The sequence below is a fragment of the Chelonia mydas genome, chromosome 9, assembly GCF_015237465.2.
Source record: "Chelonia mydas isolate rCheMyd1 chromosome 9, rCheMyd1.pri.v2, whole genome shotgun sequence".
Classification (NCBI taxonomy): Eukaryota; Metazoa; Chordata; order Testudines; family Cheloniidae; genus Chelonia; species Chelonia mydas.
The window spans coordinates 77,867,676-77,895,048 of record NC_057855.1 but is presented as its reverse complement, the minus strand read 5'-3'; the positions used below and the strand labels follow the sequence as shown (position 1 = coordinate 77,895,048).

Genomic DNA, 27,373 nt, shown 5'->3' with positions numbered 1-27,373 from the left:
AGCCTGCTCTGGCAACAGCAGCTAAACCTGTGCAAGAGGCTCAACCGGAACCTGAAACACAACGTAGTGCACCAGCGGAGAGTGGTTCACAGTCAGCGAAAACAGCCCCATCACCTCCATCGCTTCCAGAGGGATCAAGCCCAAGTCCACAATTCAGTGAGGAAATGATGTCTCCAGCATCAAGGGAACAGTTCCAGGCCGAGCAGGAAGCAGATGAAAGCCTCCAAGGAGCTTGGACGGCGTCACAGAGCAACCCACCGCCTCTCAGCTCTTCTAACCGATCCCGATTTGTTGTAGAAAGAGGACTTCTATACAAGGAAACTCTTTCTGGTGGGCACCAGGAGAACTGGCATCCTCAAAGACAGTTGATAGTTCCAACTAAGTACCGGGAAAAGCTCTTGAGCTTAGCTCACAATCATCCAAGTGGCCACGCTGGGGTGAACAGGACCAAAGACTGTTTGGGAAGGTCATTCCACTGGGAGGGAATGGGCAAGGATGTTTCTTTCTATGTCCGGTCTTGTGAGGTGTGCCAAAGAGTGGGAAACCTCAAGACCAGGTCAAAGCCCCTCTCCAGCCACTCCCTATAATTGAGATTCCCTTTCAGTGAGTAGCTGTGGATATTCTGGGTCCTTTTCAAAAAAAAAAAAAAACACCCAGAGGAAAGCAGTACATACTGACTTTCATGGATTTTGCCGCCCAATGGCCGGAAGCAGTAGCTCTAAGCAACACTTTGGCTAAAAGTGTGTGCCAGGCATTAACAGACATTTTTGCCAGGGTAGGTTGGCCCTCCCACATCCTTATGGATTCAGGAACTAATTTCCTGGCAGGAACCATGAAAAGCTTTTGGGAAGCTGTAACCAGGTGCAGACTCACCGGTGGCACCTCCTGCTGGTCGTCTCAGGGAATTAGCATTCCAGCCTCCGGAGTGCCCTCTTCAGGCCGGTGTCTCACCTTGCTGCTGGTTCCCGCGTCCCTCCCAGGACCCCGGTGCCCCTTTCACTGGGTGCTGTACCCTGGCAGTACCCCACAATTCTGGGTCTCCCCCCTCCCAGAGGAACCCCCCACCCACTATCCCTACCTCACCTCAGTCATAGGCTCCTGCCAGTCACCAGCTAGTCCCCGCACCCTGGGGCAGACTGCAGTATGAGCCACTCATCACAGGCAAAGTTGGGTTTGGACCTGGTGCCTCTGCCTACCTGTGGCTGCCCCTGCAACCCCCATACCTAATAGGCCTTCCCAGGCCTGCAGCCTAGGCCTTTCCTAGGCCAGAGCTCCCCGGCTCCCTTGGCCTTTCCCCAGCCCTGCTCCAAATTAGATCCTCTATTCAGGTCTCTGCAGCCAGGTCCCTCCCTCTCAGAGCTAGAGAGAGAGAGTCTCTCTGGGCCTCTGGCTCACAGTCTTTATAGAGCCAGCTGGGCCCTGATTGAGGTGTGGCCCCCAGCTGAGGCTGCTCTGCCAATCAGCCCAGCTCTTCCCCTGCCCCAGCCCTCTTCCAGGGCTATCTTAAACCCCTCTGGGCCCAAGCGGGTGTCCACCCCACTACAGAAGCTCATGGGATGAACCACTTGGTTGCCACCATCAAACAGTGTACTAACTTGGGGTGTAGTTGGGGCTAGGGCTGCCCCCGGTGGTATGGTATGGTCTCGGGGTGTCCCTTCTGGTATCGGCCCAAACTGCAACGAGGGTTGTTCCTCTCTGCTACCTCCACCTGCTTTGCTCCGATCTGCCCCACCACTCTGACGGTCTGGGACTGCTCATATTGATCAGCATAAGAAGCAAGACTTTCTGCTGAGTCCATTTTCTTATCCCATAAACACTGTTTTACATCATCACTGGTCATAGTCAGGAACTGCTTCTGTACAACCAAATCACACATCCCTTCAACGCTAGTTACACCCCTTCCTTTGACCCATTTATCTAACAGATCCTTCATCTGGTTTACATAAGCCACATTACTGAGTCCAGCTCCTCTCTTAAGGGCTCTAAATTTAACTCTGTAAGTTTCAGGTGTAATTTGAAATTGTTTCAAAACCAAATCCTTAAATTTACCATAGTCAGAAGCATCCTCAATAGGTATCCTGTTGAATATGTCCAGAGCTCTTCCAGTCAATTTTGCTACCAATGTGGTCATCTTGTGATCTTCAGGAATTACATGGAGGGTGCACAGTCTCTCAAAGGTGATGAAATATTCAACGATATCACTGGATTCATCATATTGTGGACATAGTCGCTCCCATCTGTGGATTTTTGGGGAAGTGGAGTCAGCTGCTGAAGGGTTCTGTCTTTTCAACTCCATAACAGCCAGGACATGCTTCCTCTCTCTTTCCATCTCCTCCTGAGCATGCTTCTGGGCCTCCATAGCTCTCTTGTGGGCAGCTTTCTCTGCATTAATTTCTAATTGTCTTAATTCCATCCGTCTCTTACGTTTGTTTTCTTTCTCTTTTGCTTCCAGTCTAGCTAAATCTAGTTTTTTTTGGACATCACTTTCCATCATCTTAGCCTCCCTGCGGTTAGCCTAGCCTAACCTGAGAGTATTTCTGTAATTTTAGATGTATCATTCAGTAGGCGCTGGATTACTTGCTTGGTCTCTCTCTTTGTCTCCCAAGAGAGCAGCAACAGCCCAAAACAAAAACCTTCCCCCACAGATTTGAAAGTATCTTCTCCCCTTATTGGTCCTTTTGGTCAGGTGCCAACCAGGTTATCTGAGCTTCTTAACCCTTTACAGGTAAAGGAGGGATTTTATGCTACCCTTAGCTGTATGTTTATGACACGCCCCCCAAATCATAGACCGTCCTGGACAGCCTGCTCCATACTGGCTGTGATTTCTTCCTGGAGCTCTAGGATAAACTTTGCTTTCCACTTTCTGAGTAGACATTGTTTTCCACTGTCTAGACAATACGGCTTCCAGAACAGAAAGTGGGTGTTCAGTTCTATTAGAAACCTCAATTTAATATAATGTGTCAGTAATCAGTGATGGAATGTAAACACTAAAATTTAATAAATTAAAATAACTGATTTTGATGAGAAGGGAACTAAAATTTCCAATTTTTGTTATTAAGGAAACTCATAAGCTGCCAATCTTGTAAAAATAAAAATGTCTAGTAGACAAATAAAAATGTTTATTAAGAGAAGCTAAAAGCATCTCTCCATAAAACTGTATTGTGTTCACATTAATTGCAAGAAACTGTCTATGCTTTCAACTCTTTAAAATTAAAATGAACAATGACTTGAATCTTATTAAGATTTAACTTTGCAGATGTTGGGCTAGATTCACAAAAGGACTTAGGTATCGAAATACCACTTTAGGCCCCTAAATCCCAGAATCAGGCCCCATTGGGATTCACAAAACTCCTGCTCAGCTGCCCTCAAAACTTGTAGGTACCTAAAATCATTGTGTGCCTACATTTTTGCAGTAAAAGTTCCCTAGGCACCTATGTCTCTGTCTCCAAGTGTATGCACTGCTGCCCCACACCAGGCATCTCTATGCCTAAGCCCCAGAGTGATGCATGACTGAAGGAATACAGGCATTTCTCCACTTAACTTGCCTGCATGCTCAGACCTTGCCTGCTGGATCTGGCCCCTATAGGTGAGCTTGCACAAAACAGCTCTTGTGGGGAGATGGAGCTCCCTCATAACTCTTAGCCCAGTGGTTAGGGTATCCAACTGGGATGTGGGAGCACTGATTCCCCCCTTCTCCCCAGCAGCTTCTTGCAAATATGGCATAGACACCTAACACCAGAGAGGGTTTGCAGTCAAGAATCCCAAGCAGAAGGAGGCACTTCCCTGCAACCTGGATTTAGGTGCCTATCTCCAAGAGAGGGGCGGGGCTTTGCATGCACCCCTTTTGTTGGCACCTCCCATTGGCAAGGAGCCACTTCACATGCTGTGTTTTATGAATCCCATTTTTGGACACCCGTCTCTCCTCATTCATTATATATGGAGCCTCCACACCAAAATCAGGCTTTGTGAATTCCAGTGATTTTCTAGGTTTCTAAAAGTTAGGAATGACTCGTTGTCACCAGGACTAAGTTCCTTTGTGAATCTAGCCGATTGTTATCATGTAGGTGTGATCATACCAGACAATCAGTTAAAAGATATATCATACTACACTATTAAATTAATAAGCTTTCGTGAGCTACAGCTCACTTCATCGGATGCATGCAGTGGAAAATACAGTGGGGAGATTTATACACACAGAGATCATGAAACAATGGGTGTTACCATACACACTGTAATGAGAGTGATCAGGTAAGGTGAGCTATTACCAGCAGGAGAGTGGGAGGGGCGGGGGGGGGAACCTTTTGTAGTGATAATCAAGGTGGGCCATTTCCAGCAGTTGACAAGAACGTCTGAGGAACAGCGGGGGGCGGGGATAAACATGGGGAAATAGTTTTACTTTGTGTAATGACGCATCCACTCCCAGTCTTTATTCAAGCCTAAGTTAATTGTATCCAGTTTGCAAATTAATTCCAATTCAGCAGTCTCTTGTTGGAGTCTGTTTCTGAAGTTTTTTTGTTGAAGAATTGCCACTTTTAGGTCTGTAATCGCGTGACCAAAGAGATTGAAGTGTTCTCCGACTGGTTTTTGAATGTTATAATTCTTGACATCTGATTTGTGTCCATTTATTCTTTTACATAGAGACTGTCCAGTTTGGCCAATGTACATGGCAGAGGGGCATTGCTGGCACATGATGGCATATATCACATTGGTAGATGTGCACGTTAACGAGCCTCTGATAGTGTGGCTGATGTGATTAGGTCCTATGATGGTGTCCCCTGAATAGATACGTGGACACAGTTGGCAACGGGCTTTGTTGCAAGGATAGTGTAGCCAGACAGCCAGCCCCCCCTCTCAGACCAGCATTGCTGGGAACACACGGGAGCCAGAACAACAGGGCACTCAACATAAATTCCAGCACAGCCTTTGAAGCTGTGAGAAGCACAGGTGTGCTGCTACAATGTGCCTCTGGGAACATATACAACGATTAGGCTCACAGCAGGCAGAGGCGCTGTGACAGACATGGCTCTTAGCCCCTACTAAATAGCATGATGCACACACACCAACATCCTAGGTGGGAAAATATTTACCCTAATAAAAGGAATGTCCGGTAGTCGAAACTTATTGTTTCTCTCCCTTGCAAGTGTGAACTACTCTTGCGAGAGCTGGCGTCGCCCAGACAGACCAGCCCCAATTTGGCATAAGAAAGGAGAAAGAGAATAAAGGAGTACAGAGGTATAAGTAGGGGACCTACAGCACCATGATTTTTGAGTGCTTTTCACTATCTGTCTGCTGGTCAGATAAGTGACAGCCTCCCAAGACTTCTGCAGCTAAGAGGGTCCCTAAGCCTTGTCCCTTATTCGTCTTTCCGCGGAATTGAGTGACCGATCCTGGCTTGGCACCGCTGGAATCGAGAGATGCAAGGAGGGTAAGAAGCACCCACACCTGATCTCCTATCTTTAGTGTACACATATTTTGAAATAGAGCTCTATACTTTGTTTTCTTTCTTTGGGATTGTGGCTTCAGTTTTGTAACTTGTTTGTGTGTGTAACATCTCTACATTTAAATAAGTAGGCACTAGCAATTTTGTAACCACATGATTAGAATCTAGTTTAATAAATTTTGGTAACCATTTGTGCATAAGCCTGACTTGTTTCTCTGGTTTACTGTAAAGCAGCCAACACAATTAAAGAACCTCAGCCATTTTGGCTATAAAGCCTGGCCATTAGGTGAGAGTACTAAGAGCCTAGCGTTGAGTTGTGCCGCCTCCACGGGGCAAACTCTTGGGGCACCTGTCAGTCAATCCTGACTGCCCACTGCGAAGGAGCTCTGAGCTCTAGCAGTTAAAGTCACGGGTGTGGAGAGGCTCTTAGTGCTGCCATTGGGGCACCTGTCAGTCAGTGTTGACTGCCCGCTGCGAAGGAGCTCTGAGCTCTAGCAGTTAAAGTCACGGGTGTTTAGGACCTTGGGGCATCCGTCAGCCTAGCCCGGGCTGCCCGCCGCGAAGGGACAGTGCGTCCTAGCGGTTAAAGTCACAGATGGTATAAACGGGCATAGCTGGCACCTCACCAAACATCCTTGGCCATCGGCTAACAGATAGGTTCCTGAGTTAGTGGTTCTGTTGTATGGTGTGTGGTTGCTGGTGAGTATTTGCTTTAGGTTGGGGGGCTGTCTGTAAGCAAGGACTGGCCTGTCTCCCAAGGTCTGTGAGAGTGATGGGTCGTCCTTCAGGATAGGTTATAGATCCTTGATGATGCGTTGGAGAGGTTTTAGTTGGGGGCTGAAGGTGATGGCTAGTGGCGTTCTGTTATTTTCTTTGTTGGGCCTGTCCTGTAGTAAGTAACTTCTGGGTACTCTTCTGGCTCTGTCAATCTGTTTCTTCACTTCAGCAGGTGGGTATTGTAGTTGTAAGAACGCTTGATAGAGATCTTGTAGGTATTTGTCTCTGTCTGAGGGGTTGGAGCAAATGTGGTTGTATCGTAGAGCTTGGCTGTAGACAATGGATCGTGTGGTGTGGTCTGGATGAAAGCTGGATGCATGTAGGTAGGCATAGCAGTCAATAGGTTTCCGGTATAGGGTGGTGTTTACGTGACCATCGCTTATTAGCACTTAAATGTCCAGCAAGTGGCTCTCTTGTGTGGACTGGTCCAGGCTGAGGTTGATGGTGGGATGGAAATTGTTGAAATCATGGTGGAATTCCTCAAGGGCTTCTTTTCCATGGGTCCAGATGATGAAGCTGTCATCAATATAGCGCAAGTAGAGTAGGGGCATTAGGGGACGAGAGCTGAGGAAGCGTTGTTCTAAGTCAGCCATAAAAATGTTGGTATACTGTGGGGCCATGCGGGTACCCATAGCAGTGCCACTGATTTGAAGGTATACATTGTCCCCAAATACAGTTATGGGTGAGGACAACGTCACAAAGTTCAGTCACCAGGTTTGCCATGACATTATCGGGGATACTGTTCCTGACGGCTTGTAATCCATCTTTGTGTGGAATGTTGGTGTAGAGGGCTTCTACATCCATAGGGGCTAGGATAACGTTTTCAGGAAGATCACCGTTGGATTGTAGTTTCCTCAGGAAGTCAGTGGTGTCTCGAAGATAGCTGAAAATGGCCCACCTTGATTATCACTACAAAAGGTTTCCCCCCTCCCCCCGCTGGTAATAGCTCACCTTACCTGATCACTCTCGTTACCGTGTGTATGGTAACACCCATTGTTTCATGTTCTCTGTGTATACAAATCTCCCCACTGTATTTTCCACTGAATGCATCCGATGAAGAGAGCTGTAGCTCACGAAAGCTTATGCTCAAATAAATTTGTTAGTCGCTAAGGTGCCACAAGTCCTCCTTTTCTTTTTGTGGATACAGACTAACACGGCTGCTACTCTGAAACCTATTAAATTAATGGTCATGAATCATCTGATGAACAGAGAAAACCTCTGTTCACATCTGAATGAACTCTCGTTCATATGAATAAGAGCCACGAATTTAAATAAATAGAATGGGTTTTTTAAATGAAATCCAAATCAGATTGAATATGTCCTTCACATTTTGTATTCGGGAACGAAATCTAGTCTAATCTTAACAGAAGTGAGAAACTGCCAAAGTATCACTCAGATTATATTAGTGTAAATATGCTTTAAAATGTGAGAGGAAATACTGAATCTGATGCTTTTAAAAGTAAGGGGCAGTATGTTGAACATTATTTAAACATTTAGCAATACGTACTGGCCTAGATTTTCAAAAATGACTAGGGATTTGAGGCATCTAGATTTTGAGACACCTTAAAGGGACTTGATTTTCAGAAAAATCAGGCCTCTTGAAGGTGTCTTGCGTTGGGTACCCAAAATCATTAGTTACTTTTGAAAATATAAGCCACTGTGTTCATTGAAACACAGTAAAGCTGTCTTTTAGGCTAAAAGGCATTGAGAAATATTTATTTTAAAGAATGTTCTTTAAGTATTAATCATAAAGATAATAGTAACAGAAGCAAAAGCCATATAGTTTTAGAGAACATACTTAACAGATAATGAACAAAGGTGGCAGAGAAAATGTTATATTAAAGATCGGGTGAAACATTTAACTAGAACGTTGAAAAGCCAATATTAAGGGAAATCTGAGCAAAGTATGTGATGAGAACTGAAAACTACATAGGTCCATTAACTCTTTGATTCACACACAAACAACACAGCTCCAAAGCACACACAAGTGATTCCAACCTCAGAACTGAATTAAGGAGAATAAACAGGTACTGATGTGGAGGATGAAGTTTTAGACCACTGTTTCTTCCTCCTGATCCTGAGCCAAGTGAAGGAAAGCGATGATTGAAGTGATTTGGGGCCTAATTCAGAGCCTTTCCATTGAATTCATTGGTCTTTGGATTAGATCTGTATATTGCTGGGAATGGATTGATTGAGTTCATTTATCACCCCAAAATATGCAGAGGCTTTAGGTATAGGCTAGAAAACTTCAAAGTGGACATCTCTTCAAGAAATAAGTTACTGGAAGAGAAATGTCAACCTGAAAAGAAACACAGAGTTGTGCACAGCTGACCTAAGCTATATCACCCCACACTCAGGAGTCACATGACACTTTGCAAAGATTGCAGAGACATGCATGGCAAAACAGGAGGCCCCAGAAAAGAATGTTCCCAGGAGTTATCTATCAGTTGCTTAAACCCTTGAAATTCCAAAATTAAACCCAAGATTTATGGCCCTTGGTTCTGGGAACAAAACCCACAAGTAACAGCATGCAGTTACAAATATAAATCCACAAAAGACAACTTTTGTTTTCTCACTGGTTTGTAAGAAGGTGATGCATGAACACCCCTCTGATGTTCTGCATGGACCACCTCAGTTCTTCATAGAAAGCGAGGATTGTATCCTGTTTGGTCCATATCAGCTTTTAAAGGAAATCAGTCACTGGACCACTCGTCAAAAATGAATAAAAGAACTATAATGTCTCTCTATCCGGCCTGTCCATCTTACATGTGTCAATGGTCTGCCTTCCAGACTCAAAGCAGCACCCCCTTTTAAATATATTCTCTATCTTTTTGCCAATTGCCCTGGCTCAGAAGCTTCAGATCTATCAGCCACTGCTGGTGCCCCGTAGAAGATCCATTGTTCCGTGGGGTCAGGCTAGCATTTGAGAAACAATCCAAGCTGATGGCTTCAGTTTGCACTGAGATGGCTTCTCAGTGGTGGTCCTTCAATGAGTTGTTAGTCCCAATCCCCGGGGAAGGTGCTTATCTGGAATGCAATTCAATAACCTTGCCTTGGGCAAGGTTAAACATGTATTCAGCACAGAATACAAAATGGAGGTCCTAATACAAAATGGAAGTTACAGTACCAAATGGAGTTCATTATTTGATCCAGACATGCCGCTGTCTGTCCCAGGAGTTAGAAAGAGAAAGGTGCTTTAACAAGGTTTCATCCTCTGTCACATTCCCCTCAACAGAAGTTACCTGCCTACTTATTGTAAAGACACTTCACTGCTTTCGAGTCCTTTTGAGCTCCTCAATGCATGTGGATGCCCAAATTGCCATGTGTAGCAGTGGCTTTCATGGAGATGCAGCCAGGCCTCTGTTTCCTTTTAGCTGGTAAGGAACTGAGCCTTCTGGATAAGCCAAAAGTTCCTCCCCTCCATGGTGACACAAGTTGAAAATAAAGAAATGGAACGACAGGCCCAGTGATAGTCCAGTCCTGGTCCCAGCCATTGGCTCTCTCCTGAGATGCCACTCACTGTTGTCCCTTGATCCTGAGATATGGAGGGGAATCTTCATCCCAGCCTCTGCCAGGCCATTAATAGCTGCAAAAAATGCTCTTTTCCACTTGTGACTCGGCAGGAGACTGTGCCCCATCCTACTAGAGAAAGATCTGATTACAGCAATCCACATATTCATGTCCTTCAGGTTCAAGTCAGGCTACTCATATCTAGGAATGAAGCCTAGTAGCCCATGAAATCTTCATCTGGTATAGATCTTGGGTGATCACTCTTCCCTTATTTGTAGGCACCATCCCTTGTTTCACTGATTTGCCCCTTTGGGTGACCACACAGCCCTTATTTTAAGATGTATTAAAAGGTATTAAAACTGATAATAAGTACCATTTTAAACATTAAATTGAAGCTTATGATGATTGCTTGGTATACTGGAGGGCAGTAGAAATGTACCCATGAGAAAAAAATAAATACTATGCTAAAGGAAATGGTGTTTCCCTAAAATTTCCCTTAAAATAAAGCAATGTCCCTTATTTTTCATGTGCCCTTCCCTTATTTCCATCCAACAAAGGCGGTCACCCTATATAGAAAAACTGTCTGCACCGAAGCACAGGCTGCCATGAACAGGTCACCTGTGCACTTCTTTCTACTCTGCTTTCCCATTGAATACAGAGTCAAATTCAAAGTCTGTTTTTTAATATACAAAGCCCTCTATGGGAAACCTGAGAGATTGCCTCTCACTCTGTGACCATGCCCTGCCAAGACCGCTACTTTCCACTGCAGCCATTAATCTGCCGACCAGTATTGGGGCTTGTGAGTGAGGAGTCATCCTTCACCAGACCTGCGCCTAGACCATTTAAGTGACTCCCACAAGAGATCAGAATGACCACAGACAGGCCTCCCAACATGCAGAACTAAATGCAACCACACACACAACACACACACACAAAGTACATGTAATTGTATGCGTATTCTGCTAGCTTTCAGGCTACCCCTTCTGGCAAAGAAGGGCAAAGAGAATTTGTTGTTTTTCTTTTTCATTCAGGAAACACAAGGATACTATGACAGGTTTCAGAGTGGTAGCCACTTTAGTCTGTATCAGCAAAAACAAAACAAAACGAGGAGTACTTGTGGCACCTTAGAGATTAACAAATGTATTTGACCATAAGCTTTCATGGGCTAAAACCCACTTCATCGGATGCATGCAGTGGAAAATACAGTAGGGAGATATATATACACAGAGAACATGAAAAAATGGGTGTTGCCATACCAACTGTAACGAGACCAATCAATTAAGGTGGGCTATTATCAGCAGGAGAAAAAAAACCTTTTGTAGTGATAATCAGGATAGCCCATTTCAAACAGTTGACAAGAAGGTGTGAGTAACAGTAGGGGGAAAAATTAACATGGGGAAATAGTTTTTACTTTGTGTAATGACCTCTCTACTCCCAGTCTTTATTCAAGCCTAATTTAATGGTGTCCAGATTGCAAATTAATTCCAGTTCTGCAGTTTCTCGTTGGAGTCTGTTTTTGAAGTTTATTTGTTGGAGAATTGCGACTTTTAGGTCTGAAATTGAGTGACCAGAGAGGTTGAAGTGTTCTCCAACTGGTTTTTGAATGTTATAATTCTTGATGTCTGATTTGTGTCCATTTATTTTTTTGCGTAGAGATTGTCCGGTTTGGCCAATGTACATGGCAGAGGGGCTTTGTTGGCACATGATGGCATATATCACATTGGTAGATGTGCAGGTGAATGAGTCTCTATGGTAATAAGGGCCACATAGATAGAGCTAAAATCACCTTGAACTGAATGGAGCTTTCTTCCTATTTCAAGAGACCCGCCATTGTAAACCATCAAACTAGACTGGAGAATTCATCTACACACCAAATTCATTGGATAAGTAGGAAAGGTTTTTTATACATGTATTACCTAACTGAAAAGAGAACTTGGTTCTAAGTTAAATACTTCTCAGAAAACACATACCTGAGTTTATAAAGCATGGAAATGATTTTAATGTATAATGTTTACTTGTATTTTGCTAACAAGTTTCACCCTAGGTGCCTACTAGTAATATTGAGTCCATCAGTACTTAAAAGTCCTGACAATGGAAAATCCCTTATACTAGCTCCATATAGCACTATTTAAACACGTGTGCTTTCGTGCAGTGAAATAAAAACGGAAAGAATGCATTCAGTCCTAAAGCAATTACAGCATAGCAGTAACACAAGGTTTGTGCTCACTTGAAATTGACAGCTTCTCAGACAAGAGACAGAAGTTTGAATTGATGGCTCATAATTATATGCTTAAGACTTTACCATTGTTTTAACATTTGGTCAAAGTAATGTAAAAATGTATAGAAAGCTAAGATCAGGATTGCAGGTTATCTATGGCTACATGTACTGGTAAATATCCAGAGAAATTAGAAATAGCTTTGAATTATTGACTGCATAGTCTGTGTGTGTGTCTCTCTGTGAATTGCAAATGTGCCTGTGGCATGGCTATGAATCATCCTGAGAACACTATTTTATTGTTTATAAAGTTCTTTGAGACTCTTGGAAAAAGATACTATATAAGTGCAACTTACTGTCCTATTTTAACACCCCAAGCTGTTTGTGTTTTCACCTGTTCTTTCTCTTCTTCCTACATTGAGTCACAACCCATCAATTGCAGCTTCTGGCTTGGAGGCTTCCAGTTTACTATCAGCATGTCAGTGCCATGACTCCAAGGTTGCAATACAGCAAGGTTGCAATTCTGTCATGTAGTAGAAGGAAGAGACTGAATTAGTTTGTGTATGCAGACATCCCGTACGCACTGGCTCAGAGCTGAACACACCGGTAACCTGGGACATATGGAGATTAGGCTGAGGGCCACCTTGTCCTAACTTTCTAAAGTCCCCAGGAGCACAGATTGGGAATTAAAGTGCTATATTAAAAAACAGAAATTCTGGTGAATTGTTTGAATCCAGACCGAACTTGTGATCTCTGTTTACGGCCTTTTGTAGGATTCCGTAACCTGCACGTGGATGACCAAATGGCACTAATCCAGTATTCCTGGATGGGTCTTATGATTTTCGCCATGGGATGGAGATCTTTCACCAATGTTAACTCCAGAATGCTTTACTTTGCTCCTGACTTGGTCTTCAATGAGTAAGTGTTAAATAGCAACAATTTGATATTTTGTATTGTTCATGTCAGAAAGGTTGCAGACAGAGAGTGAAAGAGGGACAGCTATCTAACAGGCTCCCTATGAGTACAGGTCAGAAAATCTCACACCAAGAGCTGCTCACATCATTTCAAAATTCAAGAATGTTGCTCATTTTCTGCTAGTTAGTCTGCCGAAATCTCCTTGAGGTGATCCAGGAACAGTAGATGGTGCTACCGAGCCTCTTCTATCCTTCTTCACCAGGCCCAGATAGACTCCGCATTCAGAGAAAGACGGTGCTGACTGTAAGAGGCTAATCCCTGAGATCCTGCTGTGCTTCAGAGAGCCAGTGCAGCTCCCCCTTCACCGGCGGGCGGGTCAGGGCATGATCAGACGTAGCATGACCTAAAGTGCACAGAGAAGAGGTGCTTCCAACTGCTGGGAATGTTCAGACTCTGGTTGTTCTTTCCCAGACACACTCACTACTGCTAGAAATTAGTAGACCAGACTAAGAATAGCAGCTCTTTTATGACACCTTTCTGTTGTGCCCAGCAACCAGACTGTATTGGTCTGACAAGGCTTTTTAAAGGGTGGTTCAGAATGCTCTGAACCATGGAGTTCATTCTGAAACCACCAGCTCTCTCCTTTGTCTTCCTCTCTGCCTGGTCTCTTACACCACACCCATTGCCAGGGTATCCAAGCACCGAATTCAATACATAGTTAAAACACCTGCCTTTGTCTGAGTTGCCTTAAATGAAAAGGGGTCTCCTTTAAATCAACAGTTTGGGGGGTTTCTCCTACAGGCCTGTTGAGTTCTTAGCCCCACAGCACAGTTGTGTAAATGGAGACATAATTAACTTGTTAGCTGGCTTTACTGACAGCACGATAATCCTTGCCGAGCCAATAGCACCTTGTGTAATGGACCTCACAAAGTGAAAGATACGTTTATAAATGGAAGCTTTGCATAGCTGGCGGCGACCTGATTATTATGGCAAATGGCCTGGATGAGTAACGACCTGTCCTGGTAATATATTAGGGATTAGTATGTCAGATTATAAACCATCTGTATACGACATGTTCTCGGGGTGCAATGTGACAACTGCAGGTATTTTTATAGCATAAGGCATCTGTGACCTTTTCCACACAGAATTGTCCCATTTCCTTTCACATTGTTTGGAAACCCCTGAACACCAAATCTCACTTGGCTGGAGTGTTGGGCCTCATTGTCCATGGCGGTGTCAGGGACACCAATCCCAGTGTCTGATCTCTCTTCATCAGGGCCCCCAGAAGGAGGAGGGTTGGCAAAGCCTGGCTCATTGCCCTTGCTTCAGCAGAGAGTGAAAGCTGAGGAAGCTGGGAATATCTCAGTATTGATACCCAATGAGGCAGGTCTCAGTATCGATCTCCAGACAATTCCCCCTCTTCTTCCTTCTGATATTTTATTATTTTCTCTCTCTTTTTCCTCCTCCTTATCTTCCTTCCCTGTCAGGAACCACCCCTTGGTTTCTCTCTTTCTTCCCTGTTTTTCCCCCTTCCCACCCATCCATACTGCTTCCCCTCCCCATATCACCCTCTTTCATACCCCCCTGTCTCTCACTTCTCCCGTGCAGCTCATTTCAACAGCCCTTGCTCTCATGGGCCGTCTGACTGATAACAGTAAGCATTAGGCATGCTTGAATGGTACAGGATGAGGCATCATGCCTGGTGTCCTGTCCCCCCTTTCCCCACACACACACAATACGCATCTTCAGCCAGCACTGGTGCTGTCTCCAGCACCTGACTCCCGAGTCCTAACTTCAGCTGGTGTTCTGGATACCGGCTCACTTGGAGCATTGCTTCTTCAGCTGGTAATGACCTCTCCAGCTGCCCATACATTGGCATGTGCACCTGGAGTCCCTGGTTTTCATGTTGTAACAGCAGTGCTAGAAGTTTTAAGCCTCTCTGTGTGATGGGACATTTGCAGCTGATTCACCTCTGTGCTTATACAGTGAAGAAATCCATAGAAAAGGTACATGTAGTTCACAGAATGATCAAAATAGCATGTGGTGGAGGATTAGCGATTTAACAAGAGAATCTTCTTCCTGTCAAAGGAGCCGCAAAGGAACTGTTTCTTCAGCATTAATTTACCAGTTTGGAATGGTGGCAACAGAGTGTCAGGAGTTCCTGCAGTGTTACTGTCTGATTGGCCCTCAGCTAAGTTGTGGCAAAAAAAAAAAATAGTGATCTTGAGGTTCCCCTTGTGTCGTCACTGAGACCACAGACAGAGTGGGAGCATGGCGCTCAGAACAAAGCCTGATTCTTCCTCCAAGCACTCGCACAAGGATAGGTGCCCGTGGTTTGTTAAATATGGTACATTGTTGCTGTCACTTTTCAGCAAGTGAGAAGATCAGGTGAACCTTAAAATCCCACTTGATCATCCCATTCCCCATCAAGCAGATGCTAGGTGGTATTTTGGAAAACTTTCTTTTCCTGAATTCAGGCCATGCTGCTGTTGAGATCCCACAAGAGATAAAGACTAGCTCCTTTTCAGATGGAACGTGCTAGGGTAAATGCAAAGTTGTTGGGTCTTTGTCTTTTTTTAAAATAAGTATCTCGATCAGCCTGCATATCAGACCAGCAGTGCTTTAACCTTCTCACCAATGCATCTTGCCAGGTACCGAATGCACAAATCCAGAATGTACAGCCAGTGTCTCAGGATGCGACATCTTTCTCAGGAGTTCGGGTGGCTTCAAATCACGCCCCAGGAGTTTCTCTGCATGAAGGCGCTACTCCTCTTCAGTATTAGTGAGTGGCAACATCCTTCTCTGAGCAGATTAATAGTTGATATGCTCTGTGGGACCCTGTATGAAGTTGCAAAAAGAAAAGGAGTACTAGTGGCACCTTAGAGACTAACCAATTTATTTGAGCATAAGCTTTCATGAGCTACAGCTCACTTCATCGGATGCATCCGATGAAGAGAGCTGTAGCTCACGAAAGCTTATGCTCAAATAAATTGGTTAGTCTCTAAGGTGCCTCGAGTACTCCTTGCTCACGAAAGCTTATGCTCAAATAAATTGGTTAGTCTCTAAGGTGCCACTAGTACTCCTTTTCTTTTTGCGAATACAGACTAACACGGCTGCTACTCCGAAACCTGTATGAAGTTGGTTTCCCCACATGTCCCTGCTGTGAATGTTTGCCTCAGCTGTTGTGCCGAGAGGCAGAGAGATGGCTTCAGAACTAGAAATTAGATGCCATAGTGGAGCCAGCAAAGACCACTACAGCCATCCATCCTGCCCTCTGCATTTTGCAGGAGTCCTCCCAATGTAATGCCCTTATCTAACCTGCTCTTGAGTCCTACTCATGATGGGGGTTTGGCCAACTCCCTTGCTTTTAAGAAATGGACCTGTGAGTGGCTGAGCAGGAAAATCTGACCTCAGCTTGTGACGGGTCTGATGTGCTACCTTTGTTTTGTGATAATGACAACACCAGACAAAGACTTTGTTAGTAGAGGTACAGCCCCCTCCCCCGCCCCCCGTCCCTAGACAGTGAGCCTCAATCATCCACAGTGGGAGCGAAGATGAGGGGAATGACTGGGGATGTGGGGGGTTTTCAGTCTTCCTGTTGCTCTTGTTTTCTTTTCTCTACACATGATGATTGTTTCCTCTCCTTGTCCCCATGCCAGTTCCGGTGGATGGCCTGAAGAATCAGAAGTTCTTTGATGAACTTCGAATGAACTACATAAAGGAACTTGATCGTATCATCGCTTGCAAGAGAAAGAATCCCACATCCTGCTCTCGGCGCTTCTACCAGCTCACCAAGCTCCTGGACTCCGTGCAGCCTGTAAGAGGGGATGAAATGGCCATAAACCTGGAAGCAGTAATAACTTCAGCTGGGGTCTAGCAAATTCAGGGCTCTGAGATTTTTCAGGGGTGAGGCAGGAATCTTGCAGATACAAACAAGGCACATAAGGAGATAGCTTCATAAGTGGTGGCTGTAATGTCAGAAAAGAGGATTTTGACCTGAGATTATTTCTTTATTTACTTCTCTCTTTTATTGGTGTTTCTATAGGCGAAAGCTCGGAGGCAGACGAACTCTTGAGAAAGATCTTGATTCTATGCCAGTATCAGTGGTAATAAAGAACAAAGGAGAAAAACTTTCAGGAAACAATATGGTCTATATAACACTGGTTACCCACAAACCTGTCCATTGCCTAAGATAACTAAACCAGATTAGCAGTTAGCTAGCCTCAGTATCTGCAATCTTGAAGGTATTTCTGGCAGTAAGTATAGGGAAGTACAAGGGAATACTGCAGAGAAACTAAAATGAGCGTATGTATTTATTTTAGGTAGAACTTGCACATTTTTGAGCACCGCCACTGTGGAAGGTAGTTTTGATGTTTTTCAAACAGCCTGTGGGTTGTTAACTGCTCTTTAACTCTCCACTGCATAAGCATGGAGGGCTTTTGGGAAAAGATATTGCCGTGTACCTGAAGATCATAGAACTCAGTCAGACACATCAGCTGCACTCAGTCAGTCAAAGCCAACTGCCATGCGAAAGTGCGGTTCCTCTCTGAAAAGTGACTGTGTAAGTGGCAATTACTCCAGGTCAAACCGGCTCATTTAGAGATTTTTTTCCCCCAAATTGCCAGCTCAGCAGGCTCCTCCTGAGATCTGAACATCAAGCTGGGTCTTATCCGAGGCAATAACAAAAATTCTGCAGTCGGAACTTAGTTAACAATTCTGTTGGTGATGCACAAGGCAGTACAGAATCCATCTGCTTCCACACAGCTGAATCTCTGCACAGAAACAATAAAAGAAACAGATTTTACTTAGTAAAGCCAGCAGCCCTGACTCCGAACACGCACAAGGCGCTGATCTCTGTTTGAATAAGATGCCATTTGCACCGTCACTTTTCTGAGAAGAACCAGAGTCTAGTTAGTACCTTCTAAACTTAGAGCTGGAGCACCACAGTGCTCTCTATGGTGCCACAAGTACTCCTTTTCTTTTTGCGGATACAGACTAACACGGCCGCTACTCTGAAAACTGCCTGGATTGCTCACTTGCTCATTCTTGGGATGAATAATGGCCCCCTAGTGGCTATCCCCAACCGCAGAAGAGTTTGTAGCACCCAAACAGCAGAAACTATCCCGTCTCACTGCACTGCTGCCTATCCTGTAGTGTAGTACCTGCTAATACTTTCCTTTGTAGTCACCAGAGTGTTAGCAGGAGCCACTTGTCAGAGAAGTTAAATCATTCATTTAACCTTCCTACTTTCTCTCTGTTTCTTAGATTGCCAGGGAGCTACATCAATTTACATTTGACCTTTTAATTACATCGCACATGGTCAGTGTGGACTACCCCGAAATGATGGCTGAGATCATCTCCGTCCAGGTTCCCAAGATCTTGTCGGGGAAAGTCAAACCCATTTACTTCCACGTGCAGTGATGTCCTGGAGGGAATCTCCTTCCCCTGCCACTCCCTTTCAGCCAGCTCCTGCCTGTTCTCTCTGCACGACTGTACTGCAGTGCCTTGGGGAGTCCCCTCTAAAGATACTGTATGCTGTGAGGATGTACAGCGCCAAACGACAACCTGCTGGGATTCCTTTGATTTCAACTTTTCTGGGGTACCTCTGAACTGAACTCCTCACCACAGCTTCTGCGTATGTCTGGATGGCTCTGCATCTCTCTAAATGTTGTGGCATGGTGACTTTGTGGCACTTGTTTACACCCTTGTGCTTGCGTATTTCCCACAGTGAGGTTTAGTGGCGCAGTGCCATGGGAAGTTTCAGAATGGGAGAAATTCCACCATTTGTTTTCTCTTTAAAACAAAGCAAGAAGTAGGTTAAACATGCAAGTTGGGAGGGTGGGTTATTTTTCTGACTAACCTGAGCTATTTTCCTTTTTATTTGCATCATGTCTTCAAGAGGCATGAGAATTAAAAATGCAGTGGTAATGAGACAGGAAGGGGACAGGGAAAGAGACCAGAGCTTGGTGAAATTAGAAAGTCTATTTCAAAATCAGACATCCGGTTGTGGAAAAAAATCCTTCTTATCGTCTGCTCTTGTCATGCACGCAGACCCAAACACCACACCACTCCAGTCGTACACCCAGACCCATATACCTTGCCACTCTGGCCATACATGCTGACCCATATGCCAGACCGCTTTGGTCGTGCGCCCAGACCCATGCACCCATGTGCTTTCAGCAGCTTAGAGCAGCATTAAGTATTTACTCACCGAAGAAATGGCCAATTCACAAGCTTATTTGGAGTGCTGTCATGTCAGTAAAGAGGGCAAGTGAGGATTATGACCTTTGGAACCCCTGAAGATTGCAGAAGGCTAACTTCCATCCAGGGCATTTTTCCTGTGGACTGTGAGCCAAACTGGATCTAAGACTGTCCAAAGACTGTCCAGACACCTAGTGATCACATTCCAGTGTTGAACATTTTTTTTCCTCCACACCAGCAAACAAAGAAATTAGTCACTGGCATCCATCTCTCACCCGTGCACCACGAGTGCCTGAAGTCTCCTCTCACCTCTGCCTCTAGCCTGCTCCCCTTGGATGTTTGAGGTCTCCACTTGTCTCTGCCCATCACCATGGGTGTCTGAAGGTCTAGATTTTCCAGTGGTGCTTCTCATTTGCCCTTTACCCAACCGTTTTGCAGATTCTTTCAGAAGCCAACACAGAAAAGAATCCCAGAAGCAAAGCAGTGAGACCTTTGACTCATTGGGCTCTATGAGGCCTAGTGATTTTGGGATTATCCCACTCTTTTGGAAACAGTTGTATGTGGCCTGAGATCAGAAGCGACGTACGTGGGGGAGCATGCAAGGTCACGTTCCCTGCCCCCCAGATTTGCTGCTTGACTTATACTGAGCATGCTCACATGGACTGAGCATGCTCAGTAACACTGCTGAAGCCGGCTGCCCTCACTCTGCCCCCCACTATCGGTAGGCGTGGGTCATCTCTGCCTGAAATTCCCAGGTATTTCAGGGAATGGTAAAGAAAGCATTTAAGAGGCCTGTTCTCTTACTTAGGCGTTCCCATAGCTCCCATTAATGTTAGTAGTTGATCTCCACCAAGGAAAGAACACAAGCCCTCTCAATGTCCCTAAAATTCCTACATTGTAAAATTAGAACCCAAACAAAGCCCAGAGCCAAACCCCATGGAGATGACAGTGTGTCATCAGACTGCAGCACACTCAGTGAGATGCCAGCTGGAGAACTCTGCCTAACACACACGCTGTCATTCAAAATGCGAACAATCAAAGGTTCGTCATCTTTGTTTACTGGCAACTTTCAGAGTCAGGAGTATTTCAGAGAGGAATGCTCTCGTGTTTCTTCAAGGCAGATTAACGTTGGCTTGAATCATCTCCCTGGCATTCCTAAGGACACATTGGCCCACCTAGGAATTTTATTCAGATTTGTTTTTTTTCTGATGTTGTACTGCACATGCAGGATCTGACCCTTAGTCCCCTGCTGGCTCTGAGTTCCCTCCTGAGCCCTTGCCCTCATCTCGTGAGCCCAGCACAGCAACAAGAGCCCTGTTGGCGGGACTGGCTTGTGAACCAGATTTTTGAAGAGGTGGATCTGAGTACATCTCATGTAATATGGCATCCCACTATGCCTGTGTGGTAACAGCAGATTAAATTTGCCATAAGTCTCCTTTATACACTAGGAGAGTCAGAGGTTTAAGCCTGTGGATCCCCACCAGTTTTACTCTCCTCAAGTATGTGAGCCTTTTGCAGCCTAACACCCCCCACCCCAACCCTTCCTCCCTCATGCAAAAGAATTGTGGCAATTCTGCTTCTATTGGGGCCTTTCATGGGTCGGGGGCCGCCATCAGCTTTAGAGTGAAACAGTAGCTTGTCGAGCTTCGTGGTGCTGCACCTGGGGTTCTGTGCAGAGTGCTTGTCGGCACAGAAAGTGACCACACGGTTTCGCTGATACTTCTCAGTCATACTGTAGGGGTTGCATTTTTTTTTAAATACCTTTTCAACAGTTGTGAATGAGTTTTCATCCCCTACAGGCATGGCTCTGATCAAGTGTTCCTATGCTCCTCTTTGTGAGTGACAGAATAATAATACGCTCTTTTTGATATCAGCCAGTTGTTACTCTGGTATTATTAATATCTTTTTCTCTTTAAAGGCTTATAAAAATATTGAAGTCTTGGTGTGATTAAAAGCAGCTGGTACAAGGCTCCACTGACTTTGAAAATGTACCAGGTAAAAAGATCAGTTTACACACCAAAGCCTGCTTCTTTGCATTGTGGTTTTTCCGTTAGCTAGCAGATGAATACAATGACCGGCTGGCTTGGCACAGCACAACTCACTCCATTATGAAATGGGAGGATGCCTGGAGTTTGCAGGAAGGCATGTATTTTGCATTTGCTCAAGTCCATGCCAGGGTTTCACCTTTGTATACTTAGGGAGCTGGGTTGCTTGGTACCATTCTAGAATGTCAATGGAAGGCTGGTCAGAGATCTAAAGTAAATGTACTGCTTGCCTACAAACACTCCTGTCTGATGGACAGAACCACGTAGTGAAGAAGAGAGGGGGAGAGAGAGCGAAGCCCCTGGCTGCGACAGGTACTATAAACACAAGTTGCACACATTCTGTAGATGATACAAAGTGTGAATCCTTTAGGAAAGGAGCATGTGGCTCACCTGAAGTACATGCCACCCATCCAATACTGTACATCACAACTAAGTTGCCTTTACTGACCTGCCTGCACCAGTAGTTTCTGTGCCAGACCAGCTGTAATGGGAAGTTAGGTTTTTGTTCGGAAGCTGTTCGAAATCACTTCTTGTTTCATTTGAAAGCTGGCTTTGTACGGCATTGTTAGAGGAATTACTGAAGGATCCAGTCGCAATAGCTAGGATCAGTGACACGTTGATTGGTCTGTGTATTCACCAGGGTTTTTCAACACTGTCTTCTTCAGTTTACTTTCAGTGGCTGCAGCAGAACGGAAGAAGGCTTGAGAAATGCCAAAGCGCTGACTTTGCTATGTTCTTCTGTACTTTGTTTTATTTAAGCACATAGAAATAAAAATGGAAAATAAAAAACAAAGAGAACCCGACACCCCACACGATAATGTAGAAATTGTCCTTTAATACTACTACACAGTTTGCTTAGCTTTTTTGTTTATGTTGCTCCAGGAACTTGGCAATGCTTTCCAGAACACAGGTGCAAATAGCTTGTAAGTACCCCTCCAATTACATAGGGCTAAATTCTTCCCTCAGATACAAAAGTGCAATTTCTCCTGGAGGTACAGGCATGGGGAGGCAGAATTCTTAACTTAGCAAGGACCTGGTAATTACTGCATATTACTAGGGAATTACATGCAGAGAGAGTAAAAACCATGTAACCTGCAGTCTGGTTGGGGAAAAAGAAGAATGGATGGGGTCTTCAGTGTTCAATATTGGTCTAACTCCTCTCTCATTAATATCAATGGGAGTTTTACTATTGACTTCAAAAGGAACAAGAGTTAGGCAAATGCTAAAGTGCATTTGAAGATCCCACCCAATATGTGTTTGCTTTGAGCTATATCTGGAGGGTCCAACTCACACTGTACTTAGTGCTTACTCAGGGAAGACTCCCACTGAATTTGCCTAGGTAAAGATTGACTAGATTCTCCTCTCATTTACACTAGTGTAAGCCAAGAATACAATGGCTAACAAACATTGAAGCCAAGGGAGTTATCCCACTGTAAGTTAGAGGTGAATCAGGCCCCAGGAGCTGGATCTCAGGATTTGTCCCCTACTTACTACACACTGTAGGAACTCTCTTGTCAATCACCCTTACGATGAAGTGGCATTTCCCCAGGGAGAGCCCTGCCACTGAAGGTACGTCTATACTTTATGCTGGGGAGTGAATCCCAGCTCAAGGAGACATCCTTGCTCTAGCTTTCATCAAGCCAGAGGCCTACATGCTGGAACACTACCTCCCCATCCCCCAGCCCTACCTCCCCTCCGCACCACACCTGGCTTTTTTGACAAAAGAGAGCATTTGTCCCGTTTGCTTTTGCCAACTGATTAAATCAGCACGAGCGAACGGGAAAAAAAAATTCGGGACAGCTTAAAAAAGGGACTGTCCCAGCCAAAACGGGACATATGGTCACCCTAGTTAGCTACCTGGTGTACATGCCCATTTGACACCCGAGGCATGTAGTTAGAGTGGCTAGCCCATTCTGCCACTCATGCTGCCACGCCTGCCCTCTGTTTTAGCACACCAGTGCAAGTATGTCTCCTCACTCTGGGAATCACACCCCAGCTCCAAGGGTAGACATACCCTAAAATGATATTAGTTTTATAAGTAGGTAGGCTCCATGAGCCATATGTAAATGAAGGTGACTTACATGGTATTTATCGTCTGTGATGTAAAGTGTTGCCTGCCTCCCAGCAGAATAGGAATGACCCTTCACCACTGCAGAAGCTCTGACCTGATCTACCACACACCCCGCACCTTGTAGCAGATGTCTCCCCAGCCGTTTGTCACATGCAGCTGCAGCTTCCAATGTTGTTGTCTCCCTTAACGTTTAAAACTGAAAAGAACAAGAGCTATAGCCTTTTATATTACCAAAGATTTCTCTATAAAGTAATGACTTCAAAGGCATTTTTCACAAAATATACAGTGAGCAAGATTAACAATCCTTCATAAAATGGGTCCTTACGTGTGTGCCTGTGTTAGTAGAAGCTTTTATTTAATCTTTTTTTCTGGTACTATTGACCAGGTTTTGAAAGGTCCATCTTTGCGTTGTGCAAATGGAGTATATACTGGCATGCCGTATAGTTTGCTGAGGAGCTGTATATTTCAGGGACAATATTTGCACTGGAAGGACAGCAGAGAGAAACCCATGTTGCTCCCCTGTTTGACAGCACAAAACTTCTCTTCGAGCTAAGATAGAGAGTTGAAACGTGTTGTAAACTGGTATTTGTTTCATAATCATATTTCAAAGTAGCTCTATAGCGTGCGAGACGTATGTGCCTAGAACTGTTCACCTAGACTGGTCTCCGCACCTTCATATTTTGGTTCCATTTCAGAACTGTTACTGCATGTGGGAAGCAAAATTGGTAATTGCACCTTGAGCTTATGTGAGAACTGGGCTGGCTCCACTGGCCTCGTGCTCTCACCTAGGAAGCAGTGACCTTGGCACACTCTGCAGGCCACAGGGCGAGAGGTTGTGGAACCTTCCTAAGTGTGGGGATGTGGGTGGCCTTTGGAGACAGTGTGCCATGTCATGTCCTACATTTTACGAGCCCAGAGCTGATGCACGTGCAGATTATTGCTGCAAACTCTTTGGACACTAGCTTCTCAGCTGCAGGGTGTCTCATTTTAGTTGCATTTACTGTGGAGGACGGATTGACATCTGGAAAGGGGGGCCTTAAAATCCAAATCCCCCCAATCAACTCCATCTGTGCACTATTCACTGCCTTGGAGAAGTGAGGAGGAACCTCCCTTTTGAAGGGACTGCTGGAGCCTGGATTTAGATGCCTAGGACCCGTAGCAGTATCATACACAGAACCACAGGAGCCGTATGCTGAGTGGCTCTCCTTGCTGGCTGTTTTGTGTTAAAACACTGGGTTTGGGAGATGGTCTGGAAAGTTGATGGTAAATTAAAATGTGGGTTTTGTTAACATGTCTGTAATTAAAAGTGCTGTATATAGATATATTTTTCTTTTGTAATAAGGCTAAACGCTCATTACTGGGGCGGTCTCCCACCCCACAGCTATTTGTGTGAAAGCTAGAAAGAATAATGTCATTATGGTCACTCATCTTACTACATCTGAACCAGATCACGAGGCAAACAGCTATAGATCAGTGGGGCTCCAGAAAGGAAAAGCGTGGCAGCCCACAGATTGATCGGACGGGTTTTTCAGGTAGAAGAATGCAGCTAGTTCACTAGATCTGTTTCCACATGATGTGATTCCACATGATGTGATAGCTAGGCTTTGGGCAGAGTATTCAAGCAGCCTTCTGCCCACTCGCAGTATGGCCCTTCTACTGGTTTTGTTAACGCTTTCTTGTCCTTGCAAGGTTTGCAATCATGTAAAATATATAATCGTCTTTAATTACTTATGCAGAATTGTGGCTTTCTTTCTTTTAGACAATCCGCTTTAAAAAATGGTATCATAGTGCCCCAAAACTGACAGCTACTAAGAGCTAAACTCTGTTCCTGTGGAAGCCAAGTGGGAATTCTGCCATTAATATCAATGGAGCCAAGAGTTGGCCCTAAATTTATTAATAAGAAAAACTGAGACACACAATGTTAACTGTCATTGAGGCTTAACATTAACTGACATCCGGCTGCTTCAGTCCACAAAGATGTGGCTAAAAATGCTTCCCCAACAGGGATCGGTGAGTAAGAAATTACCATGCTAGTGTGAACTTCATTTATTTTTGCTTGTAATGAACCAGAAAGAAGCATTTCTGCTATTAAGGAAAAAACAACCAACTGACCCTAGTACAAGGGAAAATAAACAGAAACATTCATTTTGCTTTTGACTTCTTTAGTCCATGCTCTAGTTCAGTGTGGGCACCCAGCCGATGCTAGACAGCAGGACAAACTTCATGCAGTAGCATTCAGCTCTCTTTTTGTAACCTTGGAATCTATTGTTGCTCTGAGTTTAATAAAAGGCAGAACCTTGTTTGCTGGAAAAATCAGTGTATGTGTGTGTTTGTCATTTGCTTATTTCAGACATGAGTTTGGAAAATGTCATCCAGTGAGAAAAATATTTGCTAGTGGGCCTGCCAAAGTAAGTAAATAAATGAATAATTGGCCCATTTCCTAGTGTCAAAGTTGTATGCTTGGGTTATTCGTAACAAAAGCTGACTGCGGAAAATTGTCTAATAGTCCCTTATCTTGATTGTTAATTCATTTATACATAAAATAATTAATCTTTTCATCTCAGCCTCTGGATTGTTTAAAAATTGGCTTTTATTTTATTAATATATTTATTGGAGTCAGTGTCCTCCTTTTCTCTCTGTTTCTGTTGTTGTTTAATATTTACCAGCAACTGTAAAACCAGTCTGCTCTGACTTCATTATAAAATTGACAACTTGACCTGTGATCTCCAAGTAATACAAAATACTGTGTTTCTTCGTTCAAAGCACGGACGGGCATTTTGCTACGATTTAGTCAGTCTTCAACTGGCCAAACTGAAGTGCTCAAAAACAAAACCACCACCCATTTTTATATGAGTAACAACATGTTTAATGTGTAACGATATGGTAATTACATATGTACTCATGCCCTGAAAACTTAAATCAAAGTGTACACATGGCTTTTAACAATACAAAAAACAATAAAAGGCTGCAAACATGGAGCAGTGGGATCGCATTGTTTTAGTCCTCTCTGAAGCGTTTAGTTCCAAACCTTCGCTCGAGTCACAGCTGAAAATGAGTTTGTTAGTTTCAACTTTTAACTGCAGCTGCCCTGCTAATCAACAGCCTAAGCTGTCACTACTGAGTAAAGCCCAAGATCCAAGTAGTGGCAGGACTGAGTGTTGGTAGAGCTGTATGGGGAATGCAAGAGCAACAGGGGCTGCAGTTCGAGTTGAGGTGCATTGGGGGGAACCTAGGACTAGAACAGCAGCCGGGCAGGTCATGGCAGGGCAGGCCTGAAGTCAATTGACCCAGCTTTCAGGGAGCCCAGAAGTTGGGTGGCTGGGGGGTTCTGCAAGTCAGATGAGGGGCATTGTCAGAGCTGGGAGGGGAGTGCTTGACTGGTGGAGTTGGGTGTGCAGTGCACTGGAAGAGTTATAGAGATGAAGCTTGCATCACGCTTGCCCATATAACACCAGACCATTGGCCACTGTTCCGAGGCTTTCATTCCCATAGTGAAATTCATGCCCCCAACCACTGCCAAGTCAACCATTACCAAAACCCAGCAATTTGTTCCTACATTTTGAACTTGTGCCAGTTGAGAGGGATGGACATGCTACCTCGCCCCAGCCCACAGCTCCTCCTCGGGTGCATAACGGGGCATCCCCCTTCCACTCTCTACGGCCAGACCCAGCTGGCCCAGTCTTGGCATGAGCTCAACTAGTTGGCCAGGAAAAAACAGAGCCATGCAGGGCAGTAGCCCACTCAGCGCATGCCCCGACAGGGCCTCAGGCTCAGTGGGTCCCTGAGGCCTTGCTGAGCCTGTGAAGCCTCAGACGAGGCTGCCTGCGGATTCTCCTAGGACTGCATTTCCCACCCTCACATTATTTCCCCTCTCTTTCTGTGGCCCCTCCCTCACTATTCAGCAGCACAAATTTGCTTTTTACCACCCATATGGAAAAAGCAACCATATTAATCAAAAGTTACACATTTTTAGGTACAACATAACCTTTCCAAGGAAATTCCTGAGTGACAGTCTAATTTATTAGCCTTAGTGCAGCATCTACCCACAACGCCGCAGCTTGCAAATTCTATTGCATGATGGTTAAAGCACAGAGACACTAAAACTCTTGTGATATTTTTTCCTCTTTAAAAAAAAAAATACCACAGCTACAAACAATGCATTCCAGGATATTATGCTTGGGGTGAACCCCACCTTTTGC

The 27,373-nt window shown here is 44.6% G+C and overlaps 1 protein-coding gene across 1 annotated transcript in view; it reads left to right on the top strand.

The window, feature by feature from the left end:
- The window catches only part of AR (androgen receptor), a 121,605-nt gene extending 95,457 nt beyond the window's left edge, over positions 1 to 26,148 (top strand). Inside the window, exons 5-8 of the mRNA XM_027822662.3 lie at positions 12,716 to 12,860; positions 15,509 to 15,639; positions 16,517 to 16,674; positions 18,123 to 26,148. Coding sequence (XP_027678463.2) covers positions 12,716 to 12,860; positions 15,509 to 15,639; positions 16,517 to 16,674; positions 18,123 to 18,278 — 590 coding nt within the window. The 3' untranslated portion in view covers positions 18,279 to 26,148. The remainder of the gene's footprint in view (positions 1 to 12,715; positions 12,861 to 15,508; positions 15,640 to 16,516; positions 16,675 to 18,122) is intronic.
- The last annotated feature ends 1,225 nt before the right edge of the window (positions 26,149 to 27,373 follow it).